The 15,024-nt window shown below is 44.5% G+C and overlaps 2 protein-coding genes and 1 pseudogene across 5 annotated transcripts in view; 2 read left to right on the forward strand and 1 right to left on the reverse strand.

Moving 5' to 3' along the window:
• The window catches only part of ASTN2 (astrotactin 2), a 787,984-nt gene that overhangs the window by 585,598 nt on the left and 187,362 nt on the right, over window positions 1–15,024 (forward strand). The window lies entirely within an intron of this gene.
• On the reverse strand, window positions 2,040–14,411 carry TRIM32 (tripartite motif containing 32). Of its 4 annotated transcripts, none has more exons than XM_015593392.2 (2): window positions 14,339–14,411; window positions 2,040–5,088 (listed from the first exon to the last, which is right to left on the reverse strand). In XM_015593392.2, the coding sequence occupies exon 2, from the start codon at window positions 5,006–5,008 to the stop codon at window positions 3,047–3,049; it is 1,962 nt and encodes a 653-aa protein (XP_015448878.1). In that variant the 5' UTR covers window positions 5,009–5,088; window positions 14,339–14,411; the 3' UTR covers window positions 2,040–3,046. The 4 variants fall into 4 exon arrangements, with proteins under 4 accessions (XP_015448878.1, XP_006917155.1, XP_015448879.1 ...); XM_006917093.3 differs by having other exon boundaries at window positions 2,040–5,085; window positions 14,339–14,401; XM_015593393.2 differs by lacking the exon at window positions 14,339–14,411 and adding an exon at window positions 14,053–14,164 and having other exon boundaries at window positions 2,040–5,085.
• Window positions 9,591–9,709, forward strand: LOC112484053 (annotated as a pseudogene).

A 15,024-nucleotide genomic window follows, 5' to 3' on the forward strand; every position in this document is an offset into this window, starting at 1 on the left:
ATATATATATATATGTATATATATATATACACCTTATAAATATACACCTTATAAAAGGGCTTGCCAAAGAACATATTTTTATCCAATCAATGTAAGGGACTTTTCAGGAAGACTCAGGTTATGGGAGGACCCGTTATCACCATCAGGTAAATACAGAACCAATTAAAAACTGAGGACATCCTCTGTATTAGGTACCATATTATGGCTCGTAGCTAGACATTAAAGTTAGCTCTCAATAAAACTCAGATATATGGACCAATAATTGCAACACAGTTATCTATACAGTAATAGAAACATGAACTAGGTAGAGGTATAGTAAAAAGGAACAGGTGATCAGATTTATTTGGATACCTGTGGCTAAGGGGAAGAAATGCCTAACAAAGGTTTTGGTTGCCAGATAGGAATGTGTAAAATAGGAAAGTGGGAGGTATTGTTCGGAGTGGTTAGGCAGCCTTATGCTACTCTTTTGAACAACTCAATAAAGAAGATAATGACAGCTTTCACTTATTGAGTATACTAAGAACTGTGCCGGGTATTTTCACATCTGTGATCTCCCATCTTATACCCTTCTTGGAGGCAGGGATCCTTTTCATCATTTTCCAGAAGAGGAAGGGTTAAATCACTTGTCCATGGCCACACGGCTAATGAGATGGAACTGGAAGTTAAGCAATGCTATACGTCAGTGGTTTTCAGAAAGCGTTCTGTAGATTCGCGTGAGTTGTGCAGTGGAACACAGGTTAGGTGAGGGTTGCTAAAGACCGTTTACTAGGCCCACAAACCTGCTGCAACCAGAGCAGCTGCTCTTCGATCTGTTATATATAGACTTGCATGTAAGGCTTTATTTGAGTAAGGATACTGCTGGTTTAAAAAAAAAAAAAAAAAACAACTGCTGTAATTGAGCAAATTAGTTTCTCGGGGTTATACTCTGCAATTTAGTCAATATGGTAGATAATTGAAAGCTGACTGTACTAAACACATTCACATCAAAGAAACAAAAACGTTCAGACCACACTCATTTCCATTTTTAGCCAGCAGATACCTGCCGTTACTTGAGAGCTGAGGCACGAGTGGAGTTGAGAGATGGGGTAGATCTAAATGATAAATACTAATAATGATAGCATTTCCTTCCGAAAGCATCAGCAACTAGAGAATCCTGGCCTAGTTTACATCAAGGCAACCCATAATATTCATTTCTCTGCTGAAAACCACGTGCCAAAGGCATCAGCCACTGTTACTGCTTCGGCAAGTCCCCCACTGACAGAATGACAGATCTCCTGCTGCCAGCTGCTACCACAGAAAAGTGGCTCTAATAACTAGTGGAGTCATTTGTGATTCACTTTTAATTGGATCAATTTCCTCTCAAGTATACAATTTTCGAAAACCGGGTGTAATTTCATAATCAGATGATCTAGTTCAACTAGATCATGCTGGGCTTTCTCCAGGTGAAAAGCACGAGATAAACTAGTTCATCACTTTAATTCTTTCCTTTCCTATCCACCAGCTGTTACAACAGAAGCCAAAAAAACAAAACAAAACAAAAACAAAAACATCACCAGCCATCACCAAAAATCCAATTTTGAATAGCTCACTTAGCAAATTTTGCTTCCGTGAAAACAAGGTAATACTTCTCTGGCTTGCCACTAGCCTTGCACTCAAAGAGCAAGATACGTTGCTTAGTAAATGCCAAAGCTTGAGCAATGTTGTCACAAATTCCCTCACTGACTTCTGGTCTTAAGAGCACAAGGCTTCTTCCTTTTTTGAACTGTAATTACAAGGATAAAGCAGATGCTGGAAGACTCAGTTTAGGACAGGATGTTGGACACTATAGACCTTGGAGGCTGGTTCCGTACACCGGGTGTGGGAATAAGATCTGGATTATCTTTACATAATGGTACTTTTTGGCTGAATTTTAACCTGGGTAGATCCTCAATGCTTTCAAAGAATGCAACATCAGACATGGAAACAAAACAGCTTGGTACAACTTATCCCTCCTCTCACTTCCCAAACCCCATATTTAATTAAAAAATGAACACCAGTGATGACGAAAACAGTTATCACTTATTTAATGCTTGATAGAGGAATAGAAATTAACCCTGAAACCAAATATTATACACTCACTTGAGGAAAATACAGAATAAGGACCCAACAGTTTTGTTTTACTAATGAAATGACATGTGCCCACCTCCCCACTTTGTTGGCCTTGGACCGTGTTTTACAATTCCACAGACAACTCTCAGCACAGGTCAGTGGAAAGAGGTAGTATGAAAAATGATGAGCTCTACAGACTATCCAAGAGTGTCTGCTGACTATATTCGTATTTGTTTTACCCCATCTTCCTATACTTTGGCATAATTCTAATCCATATGCTCCTTAAAAAAGGCAAGCAATTTCCAGACTAAAGTCTTCAACATTAATGGACTACAGTCAATTCATTCTCTGTCACATCTGCAATTAGAGACCATTCCAAGATGGCATAAAACCCCCCGAGCCGAGAGGTGGTGCTTCCCAAAGGGCACTAACTGAATGAGTTTTCAACTGCTAAAGGCGATCAGACCTGAGACATCATGCCACAAGGATATGATGTCCGAAATGTCACTGAAAGATGGAGCAGATCCCACTGGAGCATGCACACTGAGTGCAGCAGAGTTGAAGAGAAAGTGACACAGATGAAACACCCTATAATAGGAAGGAAATGATGGACCAGGGTCATCAAAGCCAAAAGAGAGGAAAATCAGCAAGGGTTCAATACAAGGGCAAATTTCAAATCAAGGGGAAAAGGCTCTCTACTGAAGCCTTGGAAGGGCCTAAGTTCTAATCAGACTTCAGCTAACTCCATCATGGGTCTTGTTGGGAAAGTGCATCTGCTAAAGCTCTAAATTGAGGGGGAAAATAATGCCAATAAAAAACTAAGAGTTTCTAAAATTCTAGGACTAACCAGTTGGAATGAGGACATAAGCCAGGTCTACTTGACAGCATCACCAACAACCAAGGAATAAGGGAAGGGAAGTTGGCTGGGGAACAGAAGAAACTGGTTATTTCTCATCTCCTAAGGGGTGGAGTATCTTCTCAGGTGGTAACTGTAAATCTTGATGCAATGATCCCAACAATCCAAGACCAGCAGCTGCCCCTTGGGAGTGAGGGCAATGCCCACTGGACAAGTGAGCCCCTCTCGAATAAGGACACTATAGCCCCCACCCTTAGGAAAGTGGAGAATTTCCTTGCGACTACTATCAGCCACAATGAGATCACCACGAGCATCCACACACATGCCAGCAATGCAGCGGAAATCCTCGTTCTCTGAGAAGAAGTGGCTAATCTGGCGCCCCAGCTGCCCATCAGGACCCACGGAGCCAATGGAGAAGCCGCCCTCCAGATGATGCTCATTCTGCCGATTCTCCAAATTGAGGCCCAAACCCTGGGTGAAGTAGACGGTGCCCTCAGCATCACAGGTGACAAATTTGGGGCGCACGGCACTGCAGAGGCAGCTGTATTTGACCACCCCGGCTCCTCGGTCAACAGTGAAGCACCAGAGCTTTCCACCTTCCACATCAGTTACCACAAACTGGCCAGATGGAAGGGCTGTGATGCCCCAGGGTTTGCTCAGCTGGCTCCGGTGACATGCCACACAGTGGCCATCCAAGGTGTAAACCTTGAGAGAGTTGTCATAGCTGTCAGTCACACCAATCAGCCCATGGCAGTTCATGGCCACTGAGAGAGGAGTGAGATTGGGCAGATCAGCCCCAAGGAAGCTCAGCACAAAGCTATCGATGCCGCTGGGGCTGCGGCGGATCTCTTTCAAAAAGCCTTTGCGGGTGAAGACTTGTATGCGGTAGTTGCCACGGTCAGCAACCAGCACCTCGCCTTGGCCGGTCACGTAGAGACTGACGGGAAGGTTGAACATGCCTGGAGTGCTGCCTTTGGCCCCCATCTTCTTGAGGAATAGACACTGCTGGATACTGGAGGCTGTCTCAGAACCCCGCTGCTTGGCGGGTGAGGCCCTTGGGCTGGCAACCACTTCCTCGGGGCTCAAGTCCATCTCTCTAAATGTAACAGAAGTAGAGGCAGCAGAGGCTGCAGCCTCCATGGCCCAGGAATCTTCCATGTTGACGGTCCGGGGCTTCTTAACAGCTTGCCCAATTTGGAGGGGGCCGACGTGGCCGACCTTAAGGAGCTCCACATCCTGCAGGGTGAGCTCCCGGGGCAGGCTGGCAGTGAGCTCTGGCTCCTCCTCATCAGCTGTCTCCTCCAGGAGCGCCACATCTGCTTGCTTGATCTTGGCCAGGAAGTAGTCACAGCGGGACACAGCCTGCACCTCCGCGATGTTAAGCAGGTAGCTCTGCTCCTCTACCACTTGGCTGTTACATTTTTCAACCTCGGCCAAGGAGCCTGTGAAGAACTTCCGAGAGCGAGCCAGCTCTTCCTGGACCCTGCGCTCCTCGTGCCCGTACTCCTGGAGAACGGCTTTATACCTTGCCTGGAGGTCCTTGGAGACACCTTCCAAGGCGACCTTCCGCCGCTGCAGCTCCCCCATCAGCTCCCGCAGGTGGGCCAACTTCTCACCAAAGGCCCGACGCCGCTCCTCAGCTGCCTCTTTCACGGGGAGCGTACAGTGGCCGGGAGGCTGGTGGTCCGCCTCGCGGCAAGGCTCACACAACACCACGCCACAGCTCCGGCAGAACTGCCGGGGCAGCCGCCGCCCACAGGACCGGCACATGAGCAGCCCCACGGCCTCACTGAGCCCGGCTGTGTCAATGATCTTCAGCACTGTCAGGTTGTCTGTCAGCTGCGCCAGGCTGGTTATGCGGGTAATCTTGCTGCAGAAGGGACAGCGGACACCATTGATGCTGCTGGCCAGCAGCTTCTCCAGGCACTGGCGGCAGATGGTATGGCCACAGTGCAGGAGCTTGGGCCGCAGCTGCTCCTCTGTGAAGGACTCCATGCAGATGGGGCATTCCAGCACTTCCCGGAGGGCGTCCAGGTTCAGGTGAGAAGCTGCTGCTGCAGCCATTGCTCTTCCTTTGAAGGGTCCTGCTAGCACAGCCCAGAACTGAACAGCTTAGGATTCATGCTCCAGAAGGCCAAATTCTGCTAAAGAGAAAAAGGTGCCATTACTCCATTGCCTATATGAAGAGACATTTAGACAACAGCTGCCATCACTCATCCAGTCATTCACTTAACAAATATTTATTGACATCTACTTTGTGTTAGGGGAACAAAACAGATGAGGAATCGTACAGTAGATAAATTCAGGTTCTGGAGTCTCTTGATACTTACTTAGTTGTGTGACCTGAAGGAAGTGACCTAAACTTCTCAAAGTTCAGTTTCCCCATCACCCATCTATAAAGTTGAAATAATAATGGTGTCTACTTTTATATGGCTTTGGAAGGATTAAATAACATGATGAATATGATGCACTAGACAAGTAGTATGCTAGATAAATAGTAGTGATTATTTTTTATATTTTGTGAAGTCTGCAACTCATGATTTATTTTAGGAGAAAAGCACAGAAAAATTATGTATAGGAAAAGATCACACATGAAGTTCTGCAGGGGCACAGAGGGTCGAGTAAGGGACTCTACCTCAAGAAAGGCGTGGAAGGCTTCCCAGAAGCAGTGACACTCCTGAGCTATGTCTTGAAATAAATAAGGCAATGAAGGATAAAGACATCTTAATGAAAGAAAACTGTGTGAGCGAAAGCATGAAGCTTTTTTTTATCGTGGATATAGTTTATCGTGTCATGTTTGGGTCCCGAGGAATCCTCCAGAGAAACAGAGAATTATGACTAGCAAAATATTACATCAGAAAAATACTTGTATTTCCCATTCATCCATCCTCCTAAATACTCACTTATCCACCCACCTCAGACTAGATATCATGTACTGTACTAGATACTAAGGTTTTCAGGATACAAATTCTGCCCTTCAGATGCTCAAACATTAGGAAAAAGAGACAAAGAATACAGGTAAATAGTAATCAAGGCAGAAAGTAGTATAATCAATGAGGTATAACTTAAGTTTGATGGAGGCTAAGAGAGATTCACTCTAATTTGAAGGGAAATGGATTTTTCTGAGGGGAGACAACATTTGACAGGGGCCTGGAAGGATGCACAGGTATGTGGATATGGAGGAAAAGTATCAGGCAAAGGGCACAGTCTTAACAAAGGTTAGAAAGCATAGGAAGGACACAAATTCAGTAAATCAGAACACACAATGTGACACACATATATATATAACATATATAATACATATGATACTGTTGAATTGTACACTTGAAACTTATTTGATTTTATTAATGTTCACTACAATAATTTTTAATAAAAAAAAAAAGAGAGAATAGAGAACACGTAGCCTCTGGATTTGTTTCCTCATCTGTAAAATGAAAATACTGTCTTACAAGGTCAAAGTAAGCATTAAATGAGATATATGTAGTGTACAAAATGCTAAGATTTGGATCAGCACCAAAAAGTTCTTAAGTTTTCTTTCCTCTCATCCTTAGGTGAAAATTGTGGGAGAATATAGTGGGTTTATACTAACTCGTTTGGAAATTGGAGAATGATTATAAGAAGGCTTCAGAGCCAAAATGAGACCTTTGACCTTCATGGGCACAGTGAAGCAATGTTATGTTTTGGAGCAGAGAACTGATATGAGCAAAGCTTGAACGTAGTGGGGGAAAGAGCAGAGAAACTAGTTTGGAAGCTACAGCAGATGTGCCTGGTTGGAAGTACTGGAGAGCCTTAACTGGGGAGGAGGTGGTGGAATTAAAGAGCAGATACATTTGAGCAATATTACAGAAGTACATACTCAGTACGATTTATAAACTGAGTGGATTAGGGTGGGGAAGTGGTGGTGCTAAAATAGCCAAAGACTCAAGCCCAGATGATTTTAAAAATGGTAGTACTTTAACAAGACAATTTATTTTAGGTCTGGAACAACCCCTGCTTCATGAAGTACATGCCATGCATACTCCCACCCTCCTCGATCCACATATGCTCATGAAGTAGAACCACAGAAATTGCAGGGCTCTGCAGCCTTATGTCACTGTCAGTTTATACCCCAAATTAGAAAGAATAGATTTAGCAAGGTGAGGCATAGGGATAAATTCAGCTCTTCTTAAATACAAATCCTACAGCTGTACCGGTGCAGTCTCTTGACACGCAGATGGTCAACCATCGAGGAGGGAGCAGAGGGCGACTTAGCTTGGTTTTTAAGGACGATGCAGCAAGCTGAGGAAAGCTTTGCAAATGTCATCATTGGAGAAGGGGAGTCAATGCCGAGATACGCATTACAAATTTCCCCCATATTTAGGTGTAGATTGCAATCTGACAAATATTCAGCAACAGACATGCACAATTTATCTAATATCAATCCCACCGCCCTGAAATCTGCTCTTATACTGGATGGGAAACAGTACACATCTAGTACCTACTCCATGCTAGATACCATGCTTCATATAATCTCATTTAGTCCTCACAATGACACTGAAGTAGATAATATTTTTTATCCTATTTTACAGCTGAGGAAACTAAGGTTCAGAAAAACTAGCTCGAGGTCACACGGCTCAAACATGGTGGAACCCTGTAGAACAGATATCTTTAACTCTGCTTAACCCAGCATTACTTCAAGCTATTTTTTTTTAAACTGTCATATAACACTTATTAACAAATGCTCTCTAGACTGTATTCTGGGAAATGCAGCCTTATAGCATATAATTTTCTCCAAAAGGAAGAAAGAACCATAATATTGTTATGATATTTGTCTACTATAGAATGGGTTACATTGATTTATTAGCTGAGGGACCCATTCCCACATAGCAGCCTTGCAACTGGTTATGACTTAAATCCATGCCTCAGTAAAACAAGACGTTAGCACATATCATGAACCTATAAGATCTCATGTAAATATCTGAAACTGACTGCTGAATTCTTAAATGGCATGAGTCTGGGGGCAATAAAAAAACCAATAGAAACTTGAACTCAGGATCTATGCAAACATTCTCAATCCTAAACCAATAAAATAGCTTTAGTTCTCCCATCATCCCAACAGATTGAGGGGTACATTTGGTGTTTGGATCCAGAGCATGTTACCTTACAATGCATAAGGACATCTGTTCTTCCCAGAGCTGGCACTGCAGACTGGCTAATTAAACAAGTCTGCCAACTTGTAAAAATACCAACACAATTTTTCCCCAGCTTTCTGGATATCATACCACCTCCTTCAGTTAAAAAGCTTCTTGCCTCCTTGTCCAAGCTATCCGCTTTGAAAAATTAACTTAGCATGCCCACATCCATACCCCAAGTCATCTCAGCTGTTTGAAGCTTCGCTAGGCTCTCGCAGGCAGAAGACGATGTCAAGGATTCCTTCCCCAAAGCTGCCATGCTTTGCTAGGGAAACGTGAGTTCCCATCACTAAAGTCTCAGGCGTGGAGATAGCCTCAGACCTGTATAAAGCCTGAACCATGTCTCCCATTTCTATGGCCTGGGCAGACAGAATCCTAGCCTGATACAGCGCTATGTGACAGACATACAGTCCCTCTCCTCCAGAAGGATATATCTGGTCACTATTAACACTGAGAATGATTCAGATGGAAAGTCAATTTGAACTCAGTTTCCCTGGAAAGACTAGACAGATGAAAGGAACTGTCTTACCAGCCCATTTTCTGCCAGCTGTAAAATCTAAAACCAGTGAGAATGAACCCCAACATGTTATTTATAATCTCGGCTGTCTTCATGATACTTTGAACATGTTTCCTGTTCGTTCTGTACTGTTAACTCCTGACCTCTCATCTCACCTCACCTGTTTATCCCCTCTGCCCTTTGACTTCATGATTAATACTGCATATCTCATAGATACTAGCCCAGCTTTTCAGCTCCAGATGAGACTCTAACCCTTAAGCTGTGTTTGCTCCAGCTGCCTGCCCTAAGACTCAGAAAAATTTTATAGTCATACCCTAGTCTGGTTTACCCACTTCTGGTGCCACCAGGCTTTCCCTAGTCCATGATATTAATAACCCAGAGTAGCATAAACAAACAACAGAACCACCATGAACCCTGAAGTGTGACAGAACTGGGATCAAATCAGCATTGTCATTTAATGTAAGTTATTTAATCTCACTAAACCTGTCTTCTTTATAAAAAGGCTACTGTGACAACTAGGCATGATGCATATAAAGTGCTTAGCCTGGAAACAGGCAGGTATGTACTGAAAGACTGGTACTAAAATTATGATAAACAGCACTCAGGAACGGTATTAATAATAACTAGGACTTGTATTAACAAACCATTCCGTTTACAAACTGCATTTTGAAAGGATGAACAATCTTTCCTTTCATGGCATGTAAAGCTAACCTCTCTAGTTCTCAGTTTATCTAAGAAAAAGAGCTTTAAAATAGTATCTTAGATTAAATGAGATTGTGTACAAAGCACTTAGTCCAGTACCAAGCAAGGTATACAGTTTACTGTGCAGTAAGTAATAGTGGCAGGGGCAGTGGCAGCAGCCGCCACCTAGCCAGTGAATGAGAAGTTAACAGGCACCTTTCAATAGGCAGACCCTACCCAAGCTACCAGATACAGACATTTCAAAAATAAAAATTCTGTCTACAGCCATGCCACCCTGAACAAGCCCGATCCTGTCTCACCTTGGTAGCTAAGCAGGGTCGGGCCTGGTTAGTACTTGGATGGGAAACCACCTAGGAAGACCAGGTGCTGTAGGCGTAAAGAATAAAAAAATAAGGGATTGTAAACTGACAAGGTCCTTGCTATCTGTGAGGTCAACCAAGGGTTGCCTCCCCTAAAAAAAAAAAAAAAATCTGAGCCTCCTTTGAAGATTGTTTTACCTGATCTCAGAATCAAAGGGTTAGAGACAACCTAAGGATTCAAATCTGCATCCAATGCTTTGCTTATCTGAGCCTTCCTTGAAGATTGTTTTACCTGATCTCAGAATAGAGACAACCTAAGGATTCAAATCTGCATCCAATGCTTGAATCCCTACAATGGAGTAGTTCTCTAGATGCCTCTACTTCCTATACCTCGACCAGCCCCTTGGAGGCTTAGGCCCTGAGCAAATGCGGAGAACTTTAAGCAATTAAACAAATCTTTACTAAGCACCTACTATGAGTCAAGCCCATGAAAACACTGGAGATATAATTTTGAGCTCATGAATGGAGCTCTTCACATTAAAAAAAACGAGAAAACATGTAAAGTAGTACATTTCTTTTCACAAGACACAGAGGTCTATCCTACTAAGGTTACGTGCTGCCCTGGTTTGAGAGGGTTTTCTGCAAGGCTTATCTCATTTCCTTTCATGACAGCTTTCTGAACTGCATTTATTCCTCCTGCATTTGAATGGAAGGCTAAGCAAGTACATAATCATCTCCATGCCACCAATGATCGCTCTCTGGGAGTGGCTAGCAAGACCGATGTGAAGAAAGTCAGTGAGATCCCCACAGGACACCCAGTCTTTTGTAGGGGAGAGGATTCTGAAGTGGCACCTGCAAATGGCTAGGCTAAACTCATCAAGTGGGGGCTTACAGGAAAACATAGGATTGATCCCAAAGCTATATCAGCCCTGGGACACATAACCCAGAAGGAAATGCTTATGGGAAAGGAAACTTTAGCTAAATTATGTCAAGGACAGTTTAAATCAATAATAGAGTTAGCAGAAAAATGCGTGTCTAGTCCATCCTTCTTCTAAAACTGAAGGGCCTAGACAGGTTCCCTTGCATCCTCCACAAACATTTGGGCAATAGCAATGCTGCCGATGTGACTCAATACAGGACAAAGGAAAAATCAACAGTCTTTCCTCAGGGGACCTCCAACTCAACTCACTCAGCTAACTCTTTCAGTTCGTTTCTCTGCATATAACACATGTTCATTTAATCATGAAGTTTTGATGAAACGACCAGGAAGCAGATCCTGGGACAGGTACAAGAGGGGATGGGAGTTTGGTGGAGCCTAGTGGGGACTGCTTAGGGTCACTAAAGTGTGGCAGAGCAACACTCTGTGTCCTTCCACGGTTCCTTCCTGTCATAATTGCTACCTCTCATAAAACTGCCATTTACCGAAGGCCAGGTGTCTTTTATACATTGTCTTATTCTCATAATAACTATGTGAAATATGTGTTATTCCTCTTTATAAATAAGGAAACCAAGGCTCAGAGAAAAGCAACTTCTCCAAGGTCTCAAAACTGGTAGTAGAACTTAAGTTCAAATCCAGGTGTGTCCACTCCCAGCCATAAATCCACGTGGACTCAAAAGACATGTGACAGCTCCCTAGCTGATTAGGCTCTAGGCAGTCTGGCCGAGAGGCTGGTAAAGGCACAGAGGAATAACTTTTATATCTGATCTAGCAGAAGCACATCATGGAAGGCCTTGTAAATTTTTGACTACCATCCACTCTCCAGACATAAGTGTATGGGTTCTTTAGCGTAGGAAAAGGCTTTCTGATAAAACTAGTATAATGTAACTTAGAAGTCAGACAGAACCAGGCTTGCATCCATGCTTTGCCACTCGCTATTTACCCTTGGTGAAATCACTTAATAGTTTTCTCATCTGTAAAATGAAAATAACACCTAGATCGTTGGCAGGATTAACCAAGATAAATGCACATAATAGGCAAGCAATAAATGGTAGTTATTTATATTTTTAATAGATTGAGGCTAAGCAAGCACTTATCCAAGGTCACTTAGTAAATTAGCAGCAGAGGGAGGGTTTTGACTTCAAGCCCCTGATTCCCAAGCTGATTCAATTTCCATTAATTCAGTCCTTAAGGGTGTGTGTACATTCCAGCTAAGTCTCTTGCCTTCTGATCCAGTCCTACTATGTTCCAGAACTTGCTTCAGCAATGCTATATCTAGTCCTGGCGCTGATGGAGCAAATGCTAGAAGACCCAAAGAGGTCATTCAGAACAATAGTTATGACTTTTCAGCCTCAGTGCCTCCTGTGAAGTATTTTTTTCAAGCCAATGGCTTCCATATCTCACCTTCTAGTCCCTTACACCTCATCTTCTCTAACCTAAAGCTCCTTATCTACCCCATTGGTCCTGGTCTAAGAGCAAATCAGGAACAAAGTCCAGGGCTACTCCCTACCTAACGAGATAGATTTATCCCCTTTAGAGTTCAATCTGATATTCAGCAATACTCACTGGGCAATCCTGTCATTAGAGGGGAATTGGCTGAGATAATAAGACCAGCAGGTCCAACAAGGACAAAACAAGGAAAGAGACTATACAGGGTTACAGAGATCTGAATATGAGCCTAGGTCTACCATTCCTAGCTATGGAACCTTAGACAAGTCACTTATTACACCTGAGTTTCCTTATGTGTAAAACTGGATATAGTAGAGCCTACTTAGTAAGGCTATTATGAAAACTAAGAAATTAGGTATAAAAATTTTTAATTACTAAATTTTGAGCACTTACTAGGCAATCTGATTTACTTCCCTGAATCCTCACATTAAGCCTGTGATGTAGGTCCTGTTGTAAACCCCATTTTACAGGTGAAGAGCCAAGTCACAGGGAGGTTAAGAAACTCATTCAAGATTACAAAGGCAGGAAGAGACAGAGGCAGGATGTGAATCCAGGTTATCTGACTCCAGGCAGGGTTCGTCAACTTTGGCACTACTGACATTTTGGAACAGATCATTACTTATGGAGGCTGTCCACGATGTTCAATCACATCCCTGTGTCTATCCACTAGAGGCCAGTAGTACCCCATACCCCAACTGTAACAACCAAAAATGTCTCCAGATGCTGCCAAAAGTCTCCTGGGGGACAAAATCACCCCCAGTTAGGAACCACTGCTTCAGAACATGACGCAGGACTAAATGCTCAATACATAGGAGTTCTCTCCCAGCCCAAACACTTCATTCATAGAGTCACTGCCTCTATGAGCTGTAATGGAGCTTATATAAATTCAATCTACTTGTTTAACTAACTGATGAGGAAAATAAGGCCTGAAGTCATGTTCCACTCATTCCCTGGAGGTCTTACATACTATTTGCTATCACAGCTTGAAGGGATAAGCAAATGGGAGCTTAGGAGATGACCTGGCATAGTTTCTTGCTTCATGCCCCCTTTTACCATTCTTTCCCCCACCCCCCATCCTACTATTTTTCAGCAGGTCTGGCTTCACAGTCAAGTAAATGAAGGTACCATGGCTGCTTCATAATAAGGGATCTTTGATTAATGAGTGAGGGAAATTCAACCTCTCACAGATAAAGTCAGGCTGAATCCCTGAACTCTGTTAAACTTCATACACTCATAGTTTCATACATTACTTCTAGGTTCTTGGGTTCCCCAGAACTCTGCTTCTCATGCAGAGACTTAGCAGCCCATGACGCCAACCCACAAATCTATTTAAAGTACTTTAATTTTATAGCGCAGTTATGACATCCCCACTCCATCATTCAAACCACCCCAAATCCAGTTCCCAACTCTCTTACAGTACGGAATTCAAACCTTTTGGGCTTTATATTACAAGCCTCACCAAATTCTTCAGTCATGGGCCCCAAATCCCTCTGACATAGATCCTTTAATCTGTTTCCAAATCTCTGCAGCCTTCAACCCTGCATTCCAGTTTAACACCCCAATCCCACACCTCAGATTTCTGCCCTCCCTCAGTGTGAGCCCCCAACTCCTGCATTCCATCAAGCACTATGCCTTCCTCAAACCTTGCACCTCCCTCTCACACACCCCATGCCATGTGTTGCCATCAAACCTTAGCCAGGTCCCTTCTTGCTAACAAGACACTGCTTCCCACTGATTCCCCGGAGAACTCGCCCCCTCAATCTTCCCCAGATTCCATCCAGAAAACGCTTACTCCTTAGCAAATAATGATAGCCCTAGACCCTGCTCCCTCTGATCTCTGATCTGGCGGCCTCAAATACCTTGCGCCCCTAGGTTCCCTCAAATCTCCTTAGATTCTGCATCCCAATTCTCATCAGGGCCCCCAGATTCCTTCGTACTTCCGAAAATCTGCACCCTGATCCCTCTAGGGCCTTCAGACCCCCTCCCATCCCCCCGATGCTGCACCTCATCTCTCTTCAGGGCCCCTACATTACCTCGTAACTCCCGAGATGCTGCACCGCGAAGCTTCTCAGAGCCCCTCACTCCCGTCCCCGAGCTGCAGGGCCTCGGAGCTCCTCAATACCATCGAATCCCCTCCAGCCTGCCCCTTACAGCCCCACCCCCACCCCAGTCCTACCCCTTAGATCCGGTCCCCATATCCTGCCATTCGGGCGTGGGCCGGCCGCTGCACGTCAGCGCAAACCCCCATCCCGCCACTCAGCCCTGGCCCACGACTCCGGCGGCGATCCCTCGTCCCCGACCCTCCTTCCCGCCCCCTACCTGACCGCCCGCAGCTCCGACGCGTCCACCGCCACCAGCCCACCCGCCTGCTGCCATCTGCGCACGCGCCGCTGCGAACCCTTTGGCGGGCACCAATTCGCAAAGCCAGCTGTCTGTCACTGATCCCCGCCCTCTGAGGCATGCTGGGGCTTGTAGTCTGCCAGGCCCGAGCGCTTAAGGCCCAGTGGCCGGGTAAGGGCAAGCTCTCAGCTGAGAACCGTGGGTCTTGGCAACATGTAGTTCAGCTTTCTGGCGCTATTATACAGATAAAGAAACAGAGGAAAGGGGCCAGCCCAGGTTCACTGCCCAAGTCAAGAGGTAAGCCCGACGCCAATCTGTGTCTTAACCCTTTGATAAACAATGACCTCTAGAAGTGGTCCTCAAAAGCTATGGCCCCTCTCTGAACCTCAGCTCTCCCATCTGAGAGATGGAACAAGGAGAGAATACAACTTCCACTCTGAGGCAAGTACAGAACCCTGACTCGCTTAGAAAGGTAGTTCCTCCCAGTGACACACCACAGCCTAGAGACAAGTTTATCTGATAAATTAGTCTTTTTAAGAAGTCCTTTGCCTACTTGGCTGGGAGGCACTGATGCCAGAGGTAGATATGAAAACACAGTGTAGCTCCCTTTTCCGGCAGACACTGAAGCTACCCAGGTCCCAAACTCAAGTGTAGCTTTGGGGGAG

The sequence above is a fragment of the Pteropus alecto genome, unplaced genomic scaffold (genome assembly GCF_000325575.1).
Source record: "Pteropus alecto unplaced genomic scaffold, ASM32557v1 scaffold226, whole genome shotgun sequence".
Lineage (NCBI taxonomy): Eukaryota > Metazoa > Chordata > Mammalia > Chiroptera > Pteropodidae > Pteropus > Pteropus alecto.

Bases quoted from the DNA above. Each gene is read 5' to 3' on its own strand.
- TRIM32 (XM_015593392.2), bottom strand. From the start codon at position 5,008: ATGGCTGCAGCAGCAGCTTCTCACCTGAACCTGGACGCCCTCCGGGAA.